Below are 22268 nucleotides of genomic sequence, written 5' to 3'. Positions count from 1 at the left end.
ACACCCATTCACACCTTGGGCAATTTTAGAGTCTCCAATTAAATTGTTATATTCGTTTTCTTTAGGTTAAATATGATAACTTATAGGTTTTTATACAAAAAACACAAAAATAATGAAAAAATAACTTTATTTACTTATCACTTTTCAATGTAAAAAACAAAGTGGCATGCATTAAAACGTAGACAAGGACATTCATACATAAAATATTAGACATAACTTAAAGCAAACAGCCTATGATTGTCAGCTGATGTTTACAATAGCAGTTGTCTAGTATTAATTATTGTATCCAGAGCAAAGTTATGCAGCAGGATAATGAAGAGCTTGTCTTATTTATGGCTATAATTTACTAATTAATACAACACATAACTGTATACCTACTTGACAATTAACATGTAAAAATGTTATTTTGTGTGATTACATTTATTTATATACCCTGTATACAACTGGCATACAATGTTAAGATAAAAATGAAAAATCAGTAATTTCATGTTTTATTATTTTATTTTATGAAGACAGAAAAACTAAACAACACCTCAGCATGAAGTAGTCTGCATACATGTACAACATAGTTTTATAGTTACCTGAAGTAAAAGGCATGGTAATATAGTGCCTTTTGTTGGCAAGGAAAAAGCAGTAATAACTAGGAAACACTACAAACAAAACTCAACTATGGGAAATGTTCAGTCATTTCTGGAAAGTATTTCATGTAGTGACATGTACAGTAAATGGTTCACTCCAAAAGTAACCACAATACCTGCGAATAACATTATACAGGAGTGTACAGTACAAAACAATCTAACAGTATTACATTAGTGAAAGAGTAATGTATGTAATGTAGGGAGAATGGATTTTGAACATTAAAGGTGATTATGTTGACAAGATGGCTCGGCTGGTGTCATTTGCAAGCTGTAGCACCACAGTTGACTGTAGAAATAGTCTGTGAAACACTGGAGGTGGAGGGGAACTTAACCGACCTGCTGTTTGTAAGCTGACTTTTGGAGAATCAAAAAATCATTAAAAAAAAGAAAAACCACTGTATCAGACATCCATTACAATTCAAAATAAAAAAAATTGTTTTTCTTGAAACACACCTGCAATCCACTCACAACAGACACGCAGTCTAAACACATCCCACCAGTTAAGAACCACTCATTTCCAATGCTTCAAAGTCACTGTCATCTGAACTCTCAAATTCTTCATGGTCCTCCAGTATCTCCTCGGGCCCATCCTCCAGCAGAGAAGCAGCATTTGGTCCTAAAGCCTGGCTGTAACTTGAGCATACGACTTGGAACTCCTCCTCCACATCTGCAAGCCTTTTCTGAAGATGACACAGTAGTCCGCGATGACCCTCTTCACTTAAACTACCTGGAAGGAAAAATTAAAGCGAGGCATGTCAATACTTTCATTGAGTTAGTATTGTTGAGCTATTCATTAACTGACTTTAAGACCATTTTAAGATCCAGCCACAAGGAATCCACAGTGTAAAAAGTGGATCCGCAGTGGATCTCAAAGTGAGTGTGGTTTTATTGTCATATTTGCTATTCAATACGTCTGATCATTCGGATATATCCATAACTTTTAATCACCAAAGGACAAAGGAAAGTAATTTGAGAAACTACTAAAAATCCTTAAACTAACATGTTCTGAAACTAATATGGAGACTTTTGTAGCCCTAATTATAGAAACCAATTCCAAGTCTCTATGCCCAGCCATTTTGCTGTTTTCCACAATTTTTTCTCTCTTTGTCAAATTCTGACCCAGAATGTAGCTCAACCCACCCCTCCCCAAAAAGTACAAAACCAGTAAAAAGCAAAAAAATAATATATATATATATACACACACACGTTATTACTGCGTTCATAAAAAGGATATGTAACAGTGGTTGGGTACGAACCCAGTATCCCCAAAAGCTTCACACAACAAGGTAACAAAAGTTAGTTTCTTACCACAGTTTCTGATTTCATTGTCCTGATGTTCCCAGCCAGCTTTCTAAGGTAGGTGCAGTGCTGTCTCATCTCCCTCATCACAATGATCCTTTCCTCTTGAAGCCGCACTTTTGACATGTCCGCATCATAAATCTTCTTCTTGGTGAGGATGTTGCTGGATTCTGAAATCACATAAATAACATCTCTTCAATACAAATTTGACCTGTACATTCTAAACAGCAGGCAAAACAGAAGTAGTGTATGTACCTCCCAAAACCTAGTGCTGGGTGCAAAATTGAGATTCAGAAAGTCGGCTTATGAAGGTACAGTATAAGATGTTAGGAAGACACCCACACACAAAAGATTGTCTCCCTTGTTCTTTATTTCAAGAACTCCTACTCAGCTGCTTAAGAGCCTTTAAATACATCACCCTGTCTCACAAGTGGTGTAGGCTTGATGAAGACCTAAAGGTCAAAATGACTTGTCCTAATAAAGAATAAGGGAGTAAATCCTCAGTGTAGCAGTCAGCAAGAGAAATTGAGAAATTACAATAAACATTATGTAATGTGATTATTTGAAAGTGCAGACCCAAACAGCAACAGATATGGGACAATTTTAATATTTTCTCTCAAAAGAATCATCGCTGCACAACAATTGTAGAATAAACAGTAAAATTATTCTGATAAATTGTGTGACGTGTTTACAGCAGCATATACAACATATTAGTTTGCTTAATCATGCTCGCACATGCACACGCACACACATAACAGCCTTAGAGAGAAACTGTTGCATACCACTGCTGTGCACTTCCCACGGCCATATTACACTGTCTGCCCCACTGTCTCCTCCCTCCACAGAGAGTCCGCTCACCACCTTCTCCTCAGCGATGCGCTCCTCATCTGGCACCTGTTCATTGTACAGCTTGATTGCTTCCAAAAGTTCTCTCTTCTCTTCCCACAATTTCCTTCGACGCAAATGTCGAATTTTGTTGCTGTCTATAAGAATTACAAAACACAGAAAACACGATGCACAAGCATGTGTATGCAGATATCAGAAAGTAATATGAAATAGTGATACTTATAACTAACTTAGGAATTAATATATCAAAATGTAAAACAACTGAATAACTTAAAAGGCATAATAGGCTTAATATCTGTCAAATTAAGAGGAAGAAAATATGTTAATTCCAAAACAATCCAGATAATACATCTGCAAGTCATACAAATTACAAATATATTAGATGAGTTATTAACATACCAGTCTGATTATAAAGGTTGGCTTTTTTTTTGATGAACACCAAGAAACATTTGTTCAATTGATTTCTGAAGGTTATGTTGGTCATCATATCTGGTACCTGCAGAATCTTAAAGCAACAATAATACAAGTAAATTATTATGATGTCTTTTAGGCTGTACATTAAAAGAGTTTCAATATCAATTTTAAGATAATTTAGAGCCCCAAATTAGTGTTTACAGTCTCAAAGGAGTTTACAAGCCCACAAGTTTATAGCAAACAAAACAGGATGACATGTCCTTACTTAATTCTCATGCATGGCAAAGATTCTCACTTATACACGATTACCACACTGCAATATTAAGCTACTTAGATGACCGTCCATAAAATACTGTACCCTCAGTAGCCCATAGTCTGACATCATGTACCCACTGAAGCACAATGTTCTGAGGACACCCTAGTTCACTGCTCAAATCCTCCAGTCTCTGAGACTCAGCCTCAGCCTTTTTGAAAGTCTGGTGTAAAAAATATAAAATAAAAGTTGAACAAGGTTTTTGCCTTTGTAATCTTAAAAACTGAGGAAAAATCATGAAAAACCTTGTATTCATAACTTAAGGCATAGCATCATACCTTGATGTATCTGCTGGATAATGCAAGATGAAGGCCTTCCTGCTTCCGTCGGTTCCACCCAATAGCATGGACAGTCAGCATGTCATTCCTGGCTTTTAACAACAAAATTATGTGATGGAGGATAGTATTAATTAAAGCTCATGGTATTTCAGTTCATCCACACATTGACCATTGAGTTTTAATTTAAGAGAGATGTAATGCATTTTTATTAATGTACTGTCATATAAGAATATTTACAGCTTTCTCTTATGCGATCTCAGACAAAGTTTTTGACAGAAAGAATAACAATAATAAAAAGATGAATAAAGGAAAGGTTTTCAAAAATAATATTAATAACCAACAATTACCAGATTTTGTCATGTACTTGGTTGTGAGGGCACAACGAGACAGGTAGCTGTTTACCATTTCAACCTCCTCCCCTGCAGTTGTGCCAGCACCTTCCTGATTTTTGCCACTCCAGATTATCTAATAAATCAGTGGGGCACTTATATTTTAATCTTATACAGTGCATTATATAAGTAATAAAAATACAATTTCAAACGGTATAATTAAGAATATGAAGTACCTCACACTTGGTTGAATGAGCCTTGGCATGCATGACAGTTCCAACATGGAGACTGCCAACTTCTCTAGGTAGGGCCAATACTTGCATGCAATATCCGTGCAATAGAACTGTCCATTTGTGGCTGCTTGGAGCTCCTTCTGCAGGTACAGTGGATAGGCGAATATTTCCCCCTGTACATGTTAAGAGCCTTGAGTGGTCCGTGTCTGCAGACAACCACCTCAAGACCCTCTTCATCCAGTTTGCTTGCTCTTCTGGCAGTTTCACGTGCAGCAGACCACTGACTGGCTCCACAGATCCCTCTGCCAGCAGTCTGCATGACAAAGCAATTCTGGTTAAAACTAAAAGTTGTGATTTTTTTCTAACTAGTTAGTTCATCTATCAGGATGAGTCGGGTTACATCACAACAATACACACCATCACTGTATTATTTGAAACAATGAAGGTTTACTTTCAAACTACTGCTAAAGGTTATTATATTCAGTCAGTGCTCAGGGAGCTTCAGAAAATGCATCTTCCCCTTTCTCTACTCCATCTACACAAGCTAGATGAAAGGCAAGGTAACAAACTGCATGCACAGTCACTATCTATTAGAGATCTGCTATTATAAGCTGAATGACCAAGTTACTAAACTAATTGCTTTGAGTGCCACCACACATACCATGTATCTAATTTCAAACCTCAACACAAGATTGGTCGGAAGACTGCAACATATCGCTCAGAATTTTTGTAACAAACTAAGATGCTATTCTGTATTATATAAGCTTACACCAACTGGTCTTGAAGGATACATTAACTATTTAATAAAGCAACAATCATACTTTTATCAAAATCAAACATTATATATTTTACTAACACTTTTCATTTTACTCCTGATCTCATCAACAAAATGGTGTACATCAGTGTCCTTGGCAATGAAGGTACCATCAAAATATAGTTCTTCTGACCTTAATAGAATAAGAGAAAGATTATGTTGAGTGTCAGACATGATTTGTTCTGTTAATTTTACATTAAGTAAAATAATTACAAGTGTAAAACAACTAACCCTTTTGACTGACGAAATCGGTATAGTTTTCTGTTGCCATCTGCACAAAGAGCAAGGGTGTTGGGTGTACATGCTGGGCAGGTGAAGTGCTCTACACTGGCCATTTTCTCACACTGGTACTGGCAGAATGTATATTCCATAAAGCTTCTTTGGAATACATCGCCATGTATTTTCCCAGCCTGTACATTAGATTAGTGAAGAGTAAAATGAAATAGCTACACTAATATTCTTCCATCTCTACTTAAGGCAACTTTGATCCACACTGATCTTACCCTTCCAAAGTGACAAGTCCTTCTCTCCAACATCTTCAAAAAACCTTGTCTTGATAAACTGGGTGCAATAGTTTTCATTTCTTCAAATGTACTGAAGACATCCACTGAAAACAGCGTGTCAGCATTCACAGATGCTGGCCAATACCCACTTCTTATTAGGTCACTCATGTCAGGTGTCCACTGTGCCAGACATACTTTGCACAACAAATTTGGCAAATGCAAATCATACCGACCTAAAATTAAAATATAGAACAATATTCGGTTATTGTTTAACAAACAATGGAGCAAGAATGAATTAAAATATAAAACCATAGGTTCCTACCATTTATGCAAACCAAAATGATTGCTCTGCCAGCTGATTCAGTGATGTTTACAGGGTCACAAGTACATATATGGACAGGTCTCACTGTAGGTAATAAAAGCACTGAAAAGAAAAGTTCAATAATTGAAAATATGTCCAATTATGATTGTAATTTAAATAAAAGTAAAAAAAAAAACAACAACATACCACCAAAAAGGTTCAAAACACTACCTTGATTGACCAGTGTATATTTGCCATCTTTTTTTACACAGCACACTGTTGGCTCAATGGGCTTGTAAACTCCCTCAATGCAGGACTCCCTGTTATGAAGGGTGAGTTTTTTGTGTATGTGTATGTCACAATCCATACACAGCCACTCTTCTGGCATGCAGTCTTTGCAGCGAATGATGGCAGGAGATGTGCAGTGGCTGCAGTTCTGTTCTGGAACCACATTGCAGGACAGCAAGCAGTTTATGTGATAGGACCTTGCTGTCCGCCACTCCTCTTGGGCTACAGATTGGCGCAAGCACCATGATTTGGATGTTGAAGGATACTTGTTTGTGCCTTGAACATTTGCTGAGGTCAGAATGTCCTGCAATTTCTGCATCTCACTGTCTGTAAGACAGAAACAAACAAATAAAATAATTCCTTTCAGGCTTATTGCTAACTTGCTTAATTACAGTAAGCTGACACTTTACCAAATAAGTGTTCAGAGCAGTTTGATTGGGTAACTGTGGGAACCTCCGTAGCTGACTCAAAAGGAGTAGCGTCCTCACTGCCAACTACAGATACTACGACAAAATTAGTTAGAAAAGAAAGAGATAACACTTTTTTTGTCTTATTAACATATAATACAGCAGGGGTTCTCAACTCTGGCCCTTGAGATCCACTTTACTGCAGAGTTTAGCTCCAACCTTGATCAAATTCACCTCCATATAACTCTCTAGTAATCCTGAAAACCTTGATTATCTTATTCAGGTGTGTTTGATCATGTTTGGAGCTGAAGTGCCAGAGATGCGGAACCCAGTAATACAGTGTTTGTATAGTGATTTAAGGCTATAATAGGCATGACTATTTAGCATGTCTGACAATTCCATTGCTCTCTAAAAGTTTTTTTTCCCCCTCATAGTCTGCACATAATCTGGAATTGTTAGCAGCATTTAACTTACTACCACAAAAGTGAGAGAAAACTTACAGTACTGGAATATTCTTAATGCGTGTTTAATGGATCAACAAAGTGAAATGGAGGTTATTCTTCAATCCACTTAACAGAAGAACAGGAAAACATTGGGGAACAAAATTCCTGCTTCTAATTCTGTATGAACCTGACACTGATTGTTTCACTTCCATTTGATATCTTTGGATTTGCTTAGCATTACAGTAGTTGCGCTGAAATTAACATCTCAGGATGTGTTTCCAGTCGTAGTTTGATAACAAATACACATTTAAAAATAGATGAAGCCAATAACATAAGTAACAGATCCACCATGTCATGTTTCTGATGGCACAGTTTAACATGCAGTATTTAAATGACAAATTTATTAAAAAGAACACCCTATTGAGTTAACAAGCTTCAATCTATATACAATAGGCACAGTTAAACTCTGTTAAGAAAGATAGTTTGGTGGGTAATCACAAATAATCTTGGAAGACATGGACTACCTGTAGCGACGCTCGTTTCCGTGTCTCTCCACTTCTGCTTCTTTTAAGCAGTGGACGTCCTTCAGCATCTTTCTCCACCCATCGGACATTAAATTTATTACAAGCGGACGTTGCTTTGCCCTTGGCTTCCTTTGCCTTGCATGACAGAAAGTGAGCATTGTATGATAACACTGAAATATGGCCAACTCTTGAGCAGTTCATACAAATTTTGTGCTCTAATTCCCACAATTTAGTATTATCACCAAAACTGCAAGATCACTGTCTCAATAAATATACTCACTTTATTTTGAGCAAGAAGCGAGTCTGCGATGAAAATAGCATCCTCTGCTCTCCCTCTGCCTTGCTGTCTTGCAGCCATTTCAACAATACTATATTGCAAAGGAAGATAAAAACATGTTTAGACAAAAAGAAGGATTGAGGACGGGGTGTAGGGAGGCTATAGGGAGAGTCAGGAAAAACAAAAAGGCCGGCTAAGTGTTTTGGACAGTGAGAGAGAGTAAGGTGAAAGAAAAATAAAGAATAAAAATGTGCTTACTTGAAGACAGTGAAGCTTTAGAAGAAGCTCTTAAAAGAGCTGTTGTTTTTCATACAAATACACTAGGTGGAGGTAACACTAACAGGGAAGGGTGGTGTGTAAGAACAGGAGCTGTTGGACAAAGGAAAACCAAATCAGTTAACTGTCTTGCAGCAAGGCTTACTGGATTAGTCATATTATGCAACCCGGTTGTATTATACAGGCAGAACTGCAACAAAATAAAGAAGGTAATTGCGATGCTGTTATTGCACAATGCATATTCAGCATGTAAACTGCATGAATGAACTACTGTGCTACTGTTCCAATGTATCTTACATGTTAAGGTAAATTGGGACAGTAAGAAAACTTGACATTGAAAAAAAAAATAGAACTAAGAAAAAACAAAAACAATACTTACTTGAAGACACTGGGGCTTCTGGAAGAGAGAGAAGGGGGGGGGGGCAGTAAGGTAGTTGATCAGAATTCATAGAAATGAGTGACATATATTGTTTAGCCTATAGAATAATTCTCTAGTTACTGCAAGTTTATGACAATTTTAAGCAGGACTGCATAACAGAACAGAAAGTACACTGGACGCAGAGACAAAGGATGTAACTTTAATGCAAGTGCGCATAATATCAACAAGCAGGGGGGTTTACAAAATAAAATAAAAAAATGCGCTGGGCAAATAAATAACTGTAATACTGTATAAGATTTCGATTATAGGGCAAAACATAAAAATAAAAAAAACTGACAATTCATTCACTGACGCTCGAAGAAAAAATATGGCTTAAAATATGACCCAAACCGGGCCGTGGCCGGCTGATTCTTAGGTTGCGTCCAGGCACTGACCTGTCTGTGGCCTAATATGGTGATGTTATATTGCTAAAGTTACAATAAAGACCTAATATCAACACATAATTCATAAGCTTACCTTGCGCGGGGATTTTGGAGAATGCACTAAATCGCTTCTATTTGGCCCGTAGGGAGTTGTTGGCCTTGAGAAAATGATCGCCCCTGCTGGTACTCTATTAGTAACTTCACCTTCATGCATGCTTGTGATTTTCACGCCTAGAGGAGGCAAAGCGTGACACTTACACGCATCCTCGTGTGGACCAGCGTGTCTTCCACGCATCCTCGTGTGGACCAGCGTGTCTTCCACACGCTTTGGCGTGATACCGGGTTGAACATTGTTCTAGTGGTTTTTGGATATTTTAATGAAAAAATCTTACATATTGTGCATTTATTGTGCTTTTGAATAATGGTCCCTCTGTGTCCAAAATGTGTAAAATTTTCACACTGACAGCTGTCATTAAGACAATTAGCAACTACGTTTGTTTGTCTGAGTGAGCATTACTGGCTTACTGATAGGACAATAATGTCAGCAAACGAGCTCAGAACAAGTATATTCAGAGATGTTAATTTTGCGGCACTGTTACTGCACAGCGCATTTGAACTCCGCAGAATGAATATGGCTGCTGTGAGATTTACATTTATATTTAATCATTTAGGAGACGCTTTTATCCAAAACGACTTACAGTTGGGGAATACATCAAGCGATTCATCTTACTGAGGCAAATAGACACAGGAAGTGCTTGTAATACCAAGTTTTAAGCATTGTTCAAATAAGTACAAGCTAGATGGAAAGATTAAAGAAAATATAAGAAGAATTTCTTTTTTTTAAGATGAAGTCAGATGAAAATTTTCCAGGAATCAGCATTCTGAATAGAGGTTGGAAGATCATTCCACCAGCCAGGAACGGTAAACAAATTTAAAAGTGATTTTGTGCCTCTCTGTGATGGCACCACAAGGTGTCGCTCACTAGTGGATTTCAGACTTCTGGTGGGAATGTAGATTCGTAAAAGTGAGTGGCGGGTGCTGAGCCTGTGGCTGTGCTATATGCAAGCATCAGTGACTTGAACTTAATGCGAGCCATAACCGGTAGCCAGTGCAGGGAGACGAACAGAGGTGTGACATGGGCTCTTTTGGGCTCGTTGAAGACCAGTCGTGCCTCTGCATTCTGCACGCTTGATAAACAAACTACAGTTGGTCCAAATGCAGCACCTAAAGTCCTTACTAGAACCAGGAAGTATGACCATATTAGCCCGTTTCTAGCAACACTGCACTGGCTCCCTATCAAACATCGGATAGATTTAAAATTTTTGTTAATTAGCTCTGAATGGCTTAGCTCCCCAGTTTAAATTAAATTTTTAATGGGACAAAAAACAATGTATATCAAAATATATTTTTGTGGTAGACAAGTGCTTATGTAATTATTTTTTTTTTTAAATCAAATTACCACTATGACCAGTTGATATCAGCAGAGGAACACTTATAGGCTTATTAATCATTCATTTCTACTTGCTTTATATTTTGAAAATATAAAATAACTATTATAAAACAAAAGGAAAAGTTTCTTCAGTGATTATAATATTATAGAAGAATAATGGTACATTTAGTAAGAGTAGAATATATTAATTTTCTAAATGAAAATTAGATATTGCACATGTTACTGATGTTAATAAAAGTACATTTTGTATGCTTCCCAACTCAAGCTGTCAAATGTGTATTACCAAGAAATAATCATGTAACATTATTAGTAACTCCACTTATTAATGCCAAGTTTTACTTTTATTTCAGAGTTGAAGAAAAAGAGAAGAATGAAGAATCAAGTGAAGTTAAGGAGAAAATCATGTCAAAACTGAAGAAAAATATTTGAGTTGCTCTCAAACCAAACTGAAAAATTTAAAGAAAAGAAGAGCCAAGAAATCTTTCACCTGCACTCAGTGTGGAAAGAGTTTCACACGCAAAACAAGTCTTGCGTGTCACATGGGAGTTACTGGAGAGAAATCATACTGGAGAGAAATCATTCACTTGTGATTAAGAGTTTCACACAACCAGCAAACCTTAATGATCACGTGGACATCCACACTGGAGAGAAGCAGCACGCATGCGATCAATGCTGTAAAATGTTGAAAGGTCATTCACAGGAGACGCCACATTCATGTAATTTGTGTGGTAACAGTTTTGTGCATCTACAAAATTTGAAAGTAGGTCAGTACATGTGCTTTGAGTGTGATAAGACTTTTACTTGTACGAAACTGCATGAGAGTGTTCACTCTGGAGAAAAACCTTATAAGTGTTTTAGAAATATTGGACAAGAGATTCAGTCGGTCAACACATTTGAAAACACATGTGAGGATCCACACCGGAGAGAAACCTTATAAGTGTCCACACAGCAATAAGACATTCAGTGATTCATAAAAAGACATGAGAGGATCCGCATTGGAGTGAAACCTTATAAGTGTTCACACTGTGACAAGAGATTCAGTCGGTCAGCACATCTGAAAAAACATGAGATGATCCAAACTGGAGAAAACCTTATCAGTGTTCACACTGTGACAAGATATTCAATACATCAGGAGACCTGAAAACACATAAAGTTTATCTCTAATATGGACCCTCTTATAAGTGTCCACACTGCAACAAGAGATTCCAAAAGGCAGGAGACCTGAAAATGCATGAGAGGATCCACACTGGAGGAAAACCTTATAAATGTTCACACTGTGACAAGAGATTTAGTCATTCATCACATCTGAAAAGGCATGAGAGGATCCACAATGGAGAGAAATCATATCACTGCACTGCATGTGGAAAGTGTTTCATTCAATGATCTGCTCTACACAGTCATACAAAAAAAAACAATCACAGTAAGGCCCCGTACATGTGGTGGCTTCTGCCTTTTCTATGAAGAATCACTCTCAAAGTCTTGGGGTTTTGATGCCAGAATATAGACTTTATTACAAAATGAGAATAAAGCAGAGAAGTTTTCTGCAGAAAAGATCTCCAGAATGTTTTCTGTGTCCTCTTTAAATAGTTTTTCCTCTAGGCGTGTTCAATATATTTCATACATATGCGTTTTACCTTTTTTGGCTGTGTTTTCCTTATACATACAATTCGATTCCTTTTCTTGTTGTGTTGGGCTTGTATACATCACGCAAGGTTTATGCGCATGCTCCAATTCATCTTCTCTGTTTTTAGTGTATCTCTGTGGTAGAGGTCTTCACGGAGGACCCGAGGACCCGACCCGGGATCCGTACGGGTTCGGGTCTATATTTTAAATGGTGAGCCGGGTTCGGGTCGGGTCCCAATCTATTACTTCAGTTCCCGGGTCTGTTTAACAGTGTATGTACTACCCGAGTCGATCGGAGAATACCGCACCCGCCAGTGATCATTAAAGTTTGTAAAATTAGGATGAGAAAAGCGTTGAGCGGGAAATAAGCTGAAAAAAATAATAAAACACGTTACGTCAGCTGCCAGAAGCAGAGTGCGGGTGGAGTTAATGTAGTACTGCAAGCGGACAGTGATCATGGATTCCTTCATGAGTGATCTGAAAAAAAAAAGCTGAAACAAAACTGAAGAGACGTACCTGTTATCTAACACGTAGTGTAAAGCACTTCTTGTTCTGTGCGTTTTTGTTTTTTGGGAAAAAAATAAATGCTCCGAGTCTTTATTACAACCAACAAAAAGTTATTGTAGGTTAAACGCAACAGTCGAAGTTGACTCGACATGAAAAAAACAAACTGTGAAGTTGTATTAGTCATCCGTCACCGACAGTAACAGCAAGTAGACTTTTAAAGCTGGAATAATGAGTGGATTGAGAAGGCTCTCTCTGTCGACAAGAGAGAGGAACAACCTAACATGGATGGAAACTTATTGGCAAGGAGGACTGTAGCCATCACTGTCAGGGAGAAGGCTTCCGGTTAAAGGATTTTTTTTTCCCCGCAAATTGTTTATTGACTTAATAGCAGTTTGCTGTGCGATCGGGTGTCGGGTCTGTGTCTTCCCAGCCGGGTTCAGGTCCAACTTTTGAGTAATGGTCGGGTCCGCGTTGGGTCCGGGTAGTACATTAAAGATATTTCTCGGGTCTCTTTGGGTTCCGGTATGAATTTTTGGACCCGTGAAGACCTCTACTCTGTGGCAGAATTACAGAACCACATACTGGTTTGTCATGAATGCTAAGGTTGTGACAGAGGAAATTTTCCCACCAGTTAATCGATGTGTGTCAACACCGTGGTGGTGGGGTCGTTTCAGTTTTCCCTCTTTTCCTTGCTTTCCTTCGGTTTTAAATAGTTTGTAAGCTCTGTGGGTGTTTTACTTTCACTTTCAAATTAGCGGCAATTTGCCCTCAAGCAGTTGTTTGTTTTTAGTTTGCTTGAGTTTTCCCTCTTTCCCTCTGCTTTTAAATAGCTTGTAAAAGCACTGTGCGCCTTTTACTTTTAAATTTGCGGCAATTTGGCATCAAGCAGTTGTTTGTTTTTTAGTTCATTTGAGTTTTCCCACTTTCCCTCACTTTCCTTTGCTTAAATGACTTGTAAAAGCACCATGCATATTTTACTTTCACTTTTAAATTAGCGGCAATTCAGCATCAATTGTTTGAATTCAATTCAAGCAACAACCAAATACAACATACAACTCTTTTAACACAGCCTCTATAATGTCCTCCACCTTTGCATCTCTAAGATCCATCAAGTTCACAATTACTTTTGGGTTTTCTTTTCATTATACATACAATTCGATTCCTTTTCTTGTTTTGTTGGGCTTGTATACATCACGCAAGACTCAGAAAAGACTTGTTTGTAATTCCTTCCTTTGCTTTACCATCATCTTTTGCCATTTGTTATCCATGTTTTTCCTTTTCTGTTACTCTTGCCATGACCTTATCCGTTGCCGTTAATTTACATTTATTCATTTACATTTATTCATTTAGCTGACGCTTTTATCCAAAGCGACTTACAATTGCTATATATGTCAGAGGTCGCACGCCTCTGGAGCAACTAGGGGTTAAGTGTCTTGCTCAGGGACACATTGGTGTCTCACAGTGGATTCGAACCCAGGTCTCTCACACCAAAGGCATGTGTCTTATCCACTGCGCCATCACCACCCCCATGGCGGTGGTTAATCCATCCATTTTTGACATCTCAAGAAAAAAAAGGCTCCCCCAAGCGGCATTAACTCTGTGGTAACCCAGGGTGGTATGGCCGTAAGCGAGGGCTGCTGCCAAGAGTGGGCTTTTTAAAGATCAGCCACCATAAAGGCCAGTAATTAGATCAGTAGTGAAGAAAACCCAAAAGCTTACAGCACCTGGTATTCCCAGGCGGTCTCCCATCCAAGTACTAACCAGGCCCGACCCTGCTTAGCTTCCGAGATCAGACGAGATCTGGCGCACCCAGGGTGGTATGGCCGTAAGCGAGGGCTGCTGCCAAGAGTGGGCTTTTTAAAGATCAGCCACCATAAAGACCAGTGTATTAGATCAGTAGTGAAGAAACGCTTACAGCACCTGGTATTCCCAGGTGGTCTCCCATCCTGCTTAGCTTCCGAGATCAGACGAGATCGGGCGCACCCAGGGTGGTATGGCCGTAAGCGAGGGCTGCTGCCAAGATTCACTCCATCTTCTTCCTCAGTCTCCTTATCATTTTGCAATTCAGTTTCTTTCACCATTTGCCCTCCTACATCTTCTGACTCTATATTTTGAATTTCATTCTCATCCTCCATCCAACACTCGCATCTTACCATCACCTTTCTGCAATCTGGGCACTTAATTGCATCGCAATCCCTCACAAAGTGTCCCTGCTCATCACATTGAAAACACTTGAACTCCGGACAGTCTTTGAACACATGTCCCGGATTCATGCACAAACGACAGGTTTTAACCTGCCGATCATGCATTATCCGGAAATACTGTGTTCCCTCCTCCGTGTCAAACTTTGTGCTGTATGGCAGGGAAACAACTTATTTAGGGAATTTCACCCTTAGGTACCTTGTACCATCCACAATGTCTGTGCCCGGATACATTCTCCTTCTGTTGTCTGATACAGGTGTTACGCCCCAATTTTCTAATTTTTCTAAAATTTCAGAGTCTTCAGTATAGGCTGGCAAATGTATAAAAGAAACCACGTACTCCCTTGTTTTCAATTGTCGAATCTCACACAGCTTTCCTTTTATCATCAGTCCTTCCTCCAATCCATTGCACGCCTCCTGGTTAATCAATTTGATTTCATATTCTTTTCCTTGCCTGGGTCTGACTGCTAGAATCTTTCCTCCTCCGATCCTGTCGTTCACAGCTTTTATAATATGCTCTGCTCTTGCATCTCTACAATCCGTCATGTCAACAATCAATGTAGCCTCTTTCGAATAATTCCTCTTGTTATAATCCATTCGTCCTTTTCCATCTCGTTGTCTTATATCCGTTTCCTTGTCGGTTACCACTCGTCTTTCTCCTGCCATATCCATGTCTTTACCTTGTAATCTGTCCATTTTCAAAAATAAGAAAGAAAAATTCTCCCCAGACAGCAAACTGCTGCTGGGAAGTGAAAAAATCTCAAATAAAAAACCTCAAAGAAAATTTACCCAAAAACTAAACCAAAAAAAAAAAAATGTCAGCCAACTTCCTACTACAAACTGCCACGTCACTTCCTGTGTAGCTCAATGTCGCCCCCAGGTTGGCATGGCCGTAAGCGAGGGCTGCTGCCAAGAGTGGGCTTTTTAAAGATCAGCCACCATAAAGTATTAGATCAGTAGTGAAGAAAACCCAAAAGCTTACAGCACCTGGTATTCCCAGGCGGTCTCCCATCCAAGTACTAACTAGGCCCGACCCTGCTTAGCTTCCGAGATCAGACGAGATCGGGCGCACCCAGGGTGGTATGGCCGTAAGCGAGGGGTGCTGCCAAGAGTGGGCTTTTTAAAGATCAGCCACCATAAAGGCCAGTGTATTAGATCAGTAGTGAAGAAAACCCAAAAGCTTACAGCACCTGGTATTCCCAGGCGGTCTCCCATCCAAGTACTAATCAGGCCCGACCCTGCTTAGCTTCCGAGATCAGACGAGATCGGGCGCACCCAGGGTGGTATGGCCGTAAGCGAGGGCTGCCGCCAAGAGTGGGCTTTTTAAAGATCAGCCACCATAAATTATTAGATCAGTAGTGAAGAAAACCCAAAAGCTCACAGCACCTGGTATTCCCAGGCGGTCTCCCATCCAAGTACTAACCAGGCCCAACCCTGCTTAGCTTCCGAGATCAGGCGCACCCAGGGTGGTATGGCCGTAAGCAAGGGCTGCTGCCAAGAGTGGGCTTTTTAAAGATCAGCCACCATTAAGGCCAGTGTATTAGATCAGTAGTGAAGAAAACCCAAAAGCTTACAGCACCTGGTATTCCCAGGCGGTCTCCCATCCAAGTACTAACCAGGCCCGACCCTGCTCAGCTTCCGAGATCAGACGAGATCGGGCGCACCCAGGGTGGTATGGCCGTAAGCGAGGGCTGCTTCCAAGAGTGGGCTTTTTAAAGATCAGCCACCATAAAGGCCAGTGTATTAGATCAGTAGTGAAGAAAACCCAAAAGCTTACAGCACCTGGTATTCCCAGGCGGTCTCCCATCCAAGTACTAACCAGGCCCGACCCTGCTCAGCTTCCGAGATCAGACGAGATCGGGCGCACCCAGGGTGGCATGGCCCTAAGCGAGGGCTGCTGCCAAGAGTGGGCTTTTTAAAGATCAGCCACCATAAAGTATTAGATCAGTAGTGAAGAAAACCCAAAAGCTTACAGCACCTGGTATTCCCAGGCGGTCTCCCATCCAAGTACTAACCAGGCCCGACCCTGCTTAGCTTCCGAGATCAGACAAGATCGGGTGCACCCAGGGTGGTATGACCTTAAGCGAGGGCTGCTGCCAAGAGTGGGCTTTTTAAAGATCAGCCACCATAAAGTATTAGATCAGTAGTGAAGAAAACCCAAAAGCTTACAGCACCTGGTATTCCCAGGCGGTCTCCCATCCAAGTACTAACCAGGCCCGACCCTGCTTAGCTTCCGAGATCAGACGAGATCGGGCGCAGCTTTTTTTTTTTTTTTTTTTTTTTTTTTTTTTTTTTATTAGAAAATTTCATCATAAAAACATACAAAGGTACAGTCCATCATTTGCTTGAAAATACATCCAGTAAATACAGTCTCTCTCTATACATTTGGTATTTTCTCAAAAGTAATAAAAGATTAAGAGTAAAAGAAATGGAAAACAGCATTTAAATCATTCTCTTTCTGGCATTCCTAAATTAAACTCATTACAAATTTTGTACACATCTGAGGTAAATACTTTGTAAAAGTCATACATTTTGTTTTCTTGCTTAAAATAACAGTGTAAATATTCCACATATTTCTCAAACTTCCTTTTAAAAACATTCCATACATCCATTACATTTCCTTGTTTTTTTGCCTCCACTCTTCTTTCCCATATTACACTTTTCATTAGCATCACAATCAAATTAATCATCCTTTTGTTTTTACACTTTTCTTCTGTACCCAACAAAACCACTCTGTTCCATTCTATATTTCCCTCTTTTTGTTCTCCTCTTAGCATTTCAATCAATCCCCTACAAATTTCATTAAAATCTTCCAATTCTCTGCAATTTAAAAACAAGTGTAAAAAACTTTCATCTTCAGCATTGCACACTTTACATGTTTCACTTTGCTCCATTCCGATTTTTGTCAATATAATGTCAGTAAAAATCGCTTTGTGCCTAATAAAAAATTCCAAGCTCTCCAGTCTTGCATCTATCATTATTCCTTTCATGTTGTTCCATATTTCATCTTCTTTTAGATCTTTAAATTTCTGTACCCAGTACACATTAACAACAGGTTTCTTAAACATTCCTTCTCTAAAAAAACAATAAAACATTTTCACCTTACATTCTTTAAAAGCATACAATTTTTCTCCCAACTTTACAAACACTTCTTTCTCTTGCTTCTCTTCCTCCATATTTTCTATTCGTTTTATCCACTCTTTGGGTATTGCTTCTTTAATTACTTCATACTTATTTCTTATCTCTTTTTTATTGAAATCCTCTTTTGCCTCTTCCATTGCATCTATTACATACTGCAACGGTAAAAACCCCTCCTTAAATTCATATAAAACATCTCTGATTCTTGTGATCCCAACATCCCACCATTTCTTATAAAAAATCTCTTTCCCTTGGTTTAAAATGCCATTGTTTAGGAATAAAGGCTGATTTAAAATGCTCTCTCGACCTTGTGGATTAAAATTTACATTAGTTAAAAATTTTCCCCAAGCACTCATCAGTTCTTTATAAAAATCCGGCAACCCTTCCATCATCCAATTCTTTGTTTTCAACCATAAGATGTTATCCCCCAAATTAAAATTCCCACATTTGTTCAAAAAATATTTCATTGTCTTTTTCCACGCTGTTTTGCTTCCTTCATCTAGATATTTTTTTATTATTTTAACTCTTAAGCTATTTTTTCTTTGTTCCACATCAATTAATCCCAAATTGGGGATTTCGAAATCCAAACTAATAACGTATCCTTTTTTGTTTTTGTCTTTCATATACCTTATTCTATCTATTATACTTATCGTTGTGTCCGCTATATCTTTGCCTTTAACTCCATACGCTTGATTTGTTTCAATTATGGTTGGCATTACCTCTTTTAATCTGTTGGCTAAGACTTTTGTTAAAATTTTCAAATCTGAATTCAGCATTGTAATTGGTCTATAATTTTTTAAGTCTACTTTTTCTCCCTTCCTTTTATATATCAACTTTATTAATCCCATCCCCATTCTCTGATTCATTTCCTCTTTCTTAAGGATCTCTTCATATACTTCTTTTAAAATACCAGTTAAAAAATCCTTAAATGTTTTGTAGAATTCGTTCCCTAAACCATCAATGCCTGGGCTTTTCCCTTTATTCAGTTCACTTATCGCTCTTTTTATTTCTTCCTCTCTTATCTCTTGCTCACACTCTTTTTTATCCTCCTCCCCTAATTTTGTTTTTATTTGCATCAGTAATTTCTGTTTTTCTTCATCATTTATTCCCTCTGCTTTAAATAGCTTTTCATAATATTCCTTTACTGCTTTTAAAATCTCCTCATTTGTTTCCACCACGTCTCCATTTTCCCTTTTTAATCCTTTGATTGTTTGCGCCATGCCCCTTCTTCTTTCTAAGTCAAAGAAAAACTTTGTACATTTCTCTCCTTCCACTGTGTACTTTGCTTTGCTTCTTAATCTCGCCCCATTGTATTTATTTTCTTCTATTTCTTTAAGTTTTCCTTCTATTTCTTTTATTTTCTGTATGCTTTTTTCCGCCTTATCCAGTTCCTCATTTAAGTTTTGTCTTAGCTCTCTTTCCTTATATTTTTTACATTTGTTAATTAACTTGCAATACCTTATTGTAAACCTTTTTACCATATATTTCACATTCTCCCACCATATTTGCTTATCCTCATTATACATTTCATTTCCTTTTTCCTTTTCAATGATCTCCTTTATACTTAAAACATAAGCTTCATTCTTTAAAACCTCTGTATTTAAAACCCATACTCCCGGCCCTCTTTGCACTTTACTCCAGTCCACTTTAAAAAATAAAAACTTGTGATCGCTAAAACTGGTTTCCTCATACTTAATCTTTTCTATAAAATTCTCCACATTTCTTGTACATAAAATAAAGTCAATTCTAGTTTCACAGACAAACCGCCCCACTATTTGCCTCCTTGAAAATTCTTTTTTCTTTTCATTTCTTTCTCTCCACACATCGATCATATTATTTTCTTCCATTAATACTTTTAATTCTTTTCTCCCCGTGTCAGTTTTAAAAACCATTCCTTCTGCCATGTCTTGTTTACTAAAAACTGTGTTAAAATCACCCATCATTATTATTTCCTTGTACTTGTTTACGATATTCCTTAAAACATTAAAAAATTCTTTCTTTTCTTTCTCCTCTGTTGGCGCATGTACATTCACTAAAATCAGTTCACATCCTTCATAATTTACTTCCACCACCATACATTTCCCCATCTTATCTTTATACACTACTTTGCTTGCATTAAAAACATCTTTTCTCATTAAAATCGCCACTCCTCTTCCAAGCCTTCCATCCCCATTGTTATATAAAATATCCCCTTCCCATTTCTTTTTATAGTTCATCATCACACTTTCTTTCCAATTTGTTTCTTGCAAAGCAATAACATCTTCTCCTGTACATTTTTCTTTCACTCTTTCAAATTTGCCCATGTCCATCAGTCCCCTTGCATTAAAAGTAACACAACTTAAAACCATTAAAAAAAAGAAAAATAAATACCTAAAAACCATTATTCTCCATCTTCTCCCTCCAGCCCTCTTAACACTTCATATCTGTTTACACTTTTGACTCTGTCTCTTGTCATTCTTTTTTTCCTTACATTTTCCACATTTGGTTTTACCTTTAATGATCTCCTTCTTCTTTGTCCTCTCCCCCCTCTATCTTTTTCCATGTTGTCCGTTCTTGTTTCTCCTTCGCTGGCCATTTCTTTGTTTTGATCTTTCATTCCTTGTTCATCTCTCTCCACGTCATCCTGAAAACTTTTACAACTCCCTGATGTTTCCATTTCTGTCCCTTGAGTGTCCTGTTCTGTTGTCTGTTCCTTACCCTTATCGTTCTCTTTTTCTCCTTCCTCTCGGTTGCTCGTTCCTTCTTCTATTTCCTTTTGTTGTAATCCTTCTTCCTCTTGTCCTTCATACAATTCTCCTTCCTCTTTGCTGTTTCCTTCATGCACCTGTCCGTCCACCCAATGTTCCATACCTCCTTCCTCTTCCTGCATCCAACACTCACACTTATTTAAAATTTGTTGACACTCCGGGCATCTGACCGCATTGCAATCTCTTGCAAAATGTCCCCTTTCCTCGCACTTGTAGCACTTGAACTCAGGGCATTCTTTAAGCAGATGTTCCGGGCTCATGCACAGCCTACAGGTCTTCACCTGGTGGCTGTGCATCACCCTAAAGTACTGCGGCCCTTCTGCCGTTTCAAGCTTAGTGCTGTAGGGCAATGATGCCACCTCCCTGGGGAACCTTACTTTTAGGAACCTCGTTCCATCTTCGATGTCAGTACCTGGGTAGCATCTTCTTTTAATTTTTGATATGGGATTAACACCCCATCCCTCCAATTTTCTAAGAATTTCTTTATCATCAAGGTAGACGGGCAGGTGCATGAAGGAAACAACGTAATCTCTATTTTGCAGTTTTTTTATCTCACAGTACACTCCTTTTATTAACAGTCCATCTGTCAATTCCTCACATGTTTCTTCCTTTTCCATTGTCAATTCAAATTCCTTTCCTTGCCTTGGTCTTAGCGCCAAAATTTTCCCATCTCCACATTTGTCCGCCACTGCTTTAAAAATATCCACAGCTCTCACCTCATTTACATTCTCCACATTCACAATCACAGTCGCTTCCTTTAAGTATTTCCGTCCACCAAACTTGTCTCTTGCGTCTTGGTTTTTCCCATGTCTTGCTCGTCGTTGATAATCCGGTCCAGTGTCGTTTGCCATGCGTGTCTCTCCATCCAGTCCAGTGTCGTTTGCCATGCGTGTCTCTCCATCCAGTCCAGTGTCGTTTGCCATGCGTGCCTCTCCATCCAGTCCAGTGTCGTTTTCCATGCGTGCCTCTCCATCCAGTCCAGTGTCGTTTGCCATGCGTGTCTCTCCAGCCAGTCCGGTGTCGTTTGCCATGGGTGTTTCTCCAGCCAGTCCAGGGTCGTTTGCCATTAATCCATCCATTGTTTTGAAAAACAAAATTAACCACCCTCCAGCCAGCAAGATGCTGCTGTTAGGTGGTTTTAAAACTAACAAAAAAATATATATATATTATCAACAAAAACATTATAAACAAAATTCAAAATAAATCACAAAATGGAGGAGAGCCTTCCTCTCCCAACTGCAGCCAGTCACTTCCTTGATTGCTCTCTAGCGCCTCAGGGTGGTATGGCCGTAAGCGAGGGCTGCTGCCAAGAGTGGGCTTTTTAAAGATCAGCCACCATAAAGGCCAGTGTATTAGATCAGTAGTGAAGAAAACCCAAAAGCTTACAGCACCTGGTATTCGCAGGCGGTCTCCCATCCAAGTACTAACCAGGTCCAACCCTGCTTAGCTTCCGAGATCGGACGAGATCGGGCGCAACCAGGGTGGTATGGCCGTAAGCGAGGGCTGCTGCCAAGAGTGGGCTTTTTAAAGATCAGCCACCATAAAGGCCAGTGTATTAGATCAGTAGTGAAGAAAACCCAAAAGCTTACAGCACCTGGTATTCCCAGGCTGTCTCCCA

General features: G+C 38.8%; 2 protein-coding genes across 7 annotated transcripts in view; one reads left to right on the top strand and one right to left on the bottom strand.

Moving 5' to 3' along the window:
* Positions 1 to 22268, top strand: part of LOC306854962 (NACHT, LRR and PYD domains-containing protein 1 homolog) — a 295440-nt gene that overhangs the window by 182985 nt on the left and 90187 nt on the right. The gene's annotated exons all lie outside the window — the stretch shown is intronic.
* On the bottom strand, positions 115 to 20680 carry LOC306855084 (uncharacterized protein). 5 transcript variants are annotated; one of them, XR_013782895.1, is made up of 18 exons: positions 8563 to 20680; positions 8166 to 8276; positions 7911 to 7998; positions 7631 to 7765; positions 6667 to 6759; positions 6200 to 6583; positions 5990 to 6091; positions 5668 to 5900; positions 5396 to 5574; positions 5207 to 5297; positions 4354 to 4663; positions 4136 to 4253; positions 3789 to 3880; positions 3556 to 3673; positions 3183 to 3288; positions 2720 to 2920; positions 1947 to 2107; positions 115 to 1365 (listed from the first exon to the last, which is right to left on the bottom strand). XR_013782895.1 is itself a non-coding variant. In XM_079393525.1 (8 exons), the coding sequence occupies exons 1-8, from the start codon at positions 4384 to 4386 to the stop codon at positions 1357 to 1359; spliced, it is 807 nt and encodes a 268-aa protein (XP_079249651.1). In that variant the 5' UTR covers positions 4387 to 4392; the 3' UTR covers positions 489 to 1356. The 5 variants fall into 5 exon arrangements, 2 of the variants coding, with proteins under 2 accessions (XP_079249651.1, XP_079249652.1); XR_013782896.1 differs by lacking the exon at positions 6667 to 6759; XR_013782897.1 differs by lacking the exons at positions 6667 to 6759; positions 8166 to 8276; positions 8563 to 20680 and having other exon boundaries at positions 7911 to 8138.

The sequence above is a fragment of the Barbus barbus genome, assembly GCF_936440315.1.
Source record: "Barbus barbus genome assembly, chromosome: 3".
NCBI lineage: Eukaryota > Metazoa > Chordata > Actinopteri > Cypriniformes > Cyprinidae > Barbus > Barbus barbus.
Note: the sequence above shows the minus strand (reverse complement) of the source record. Positions and strands in the feature narration are given on the sequence as shown.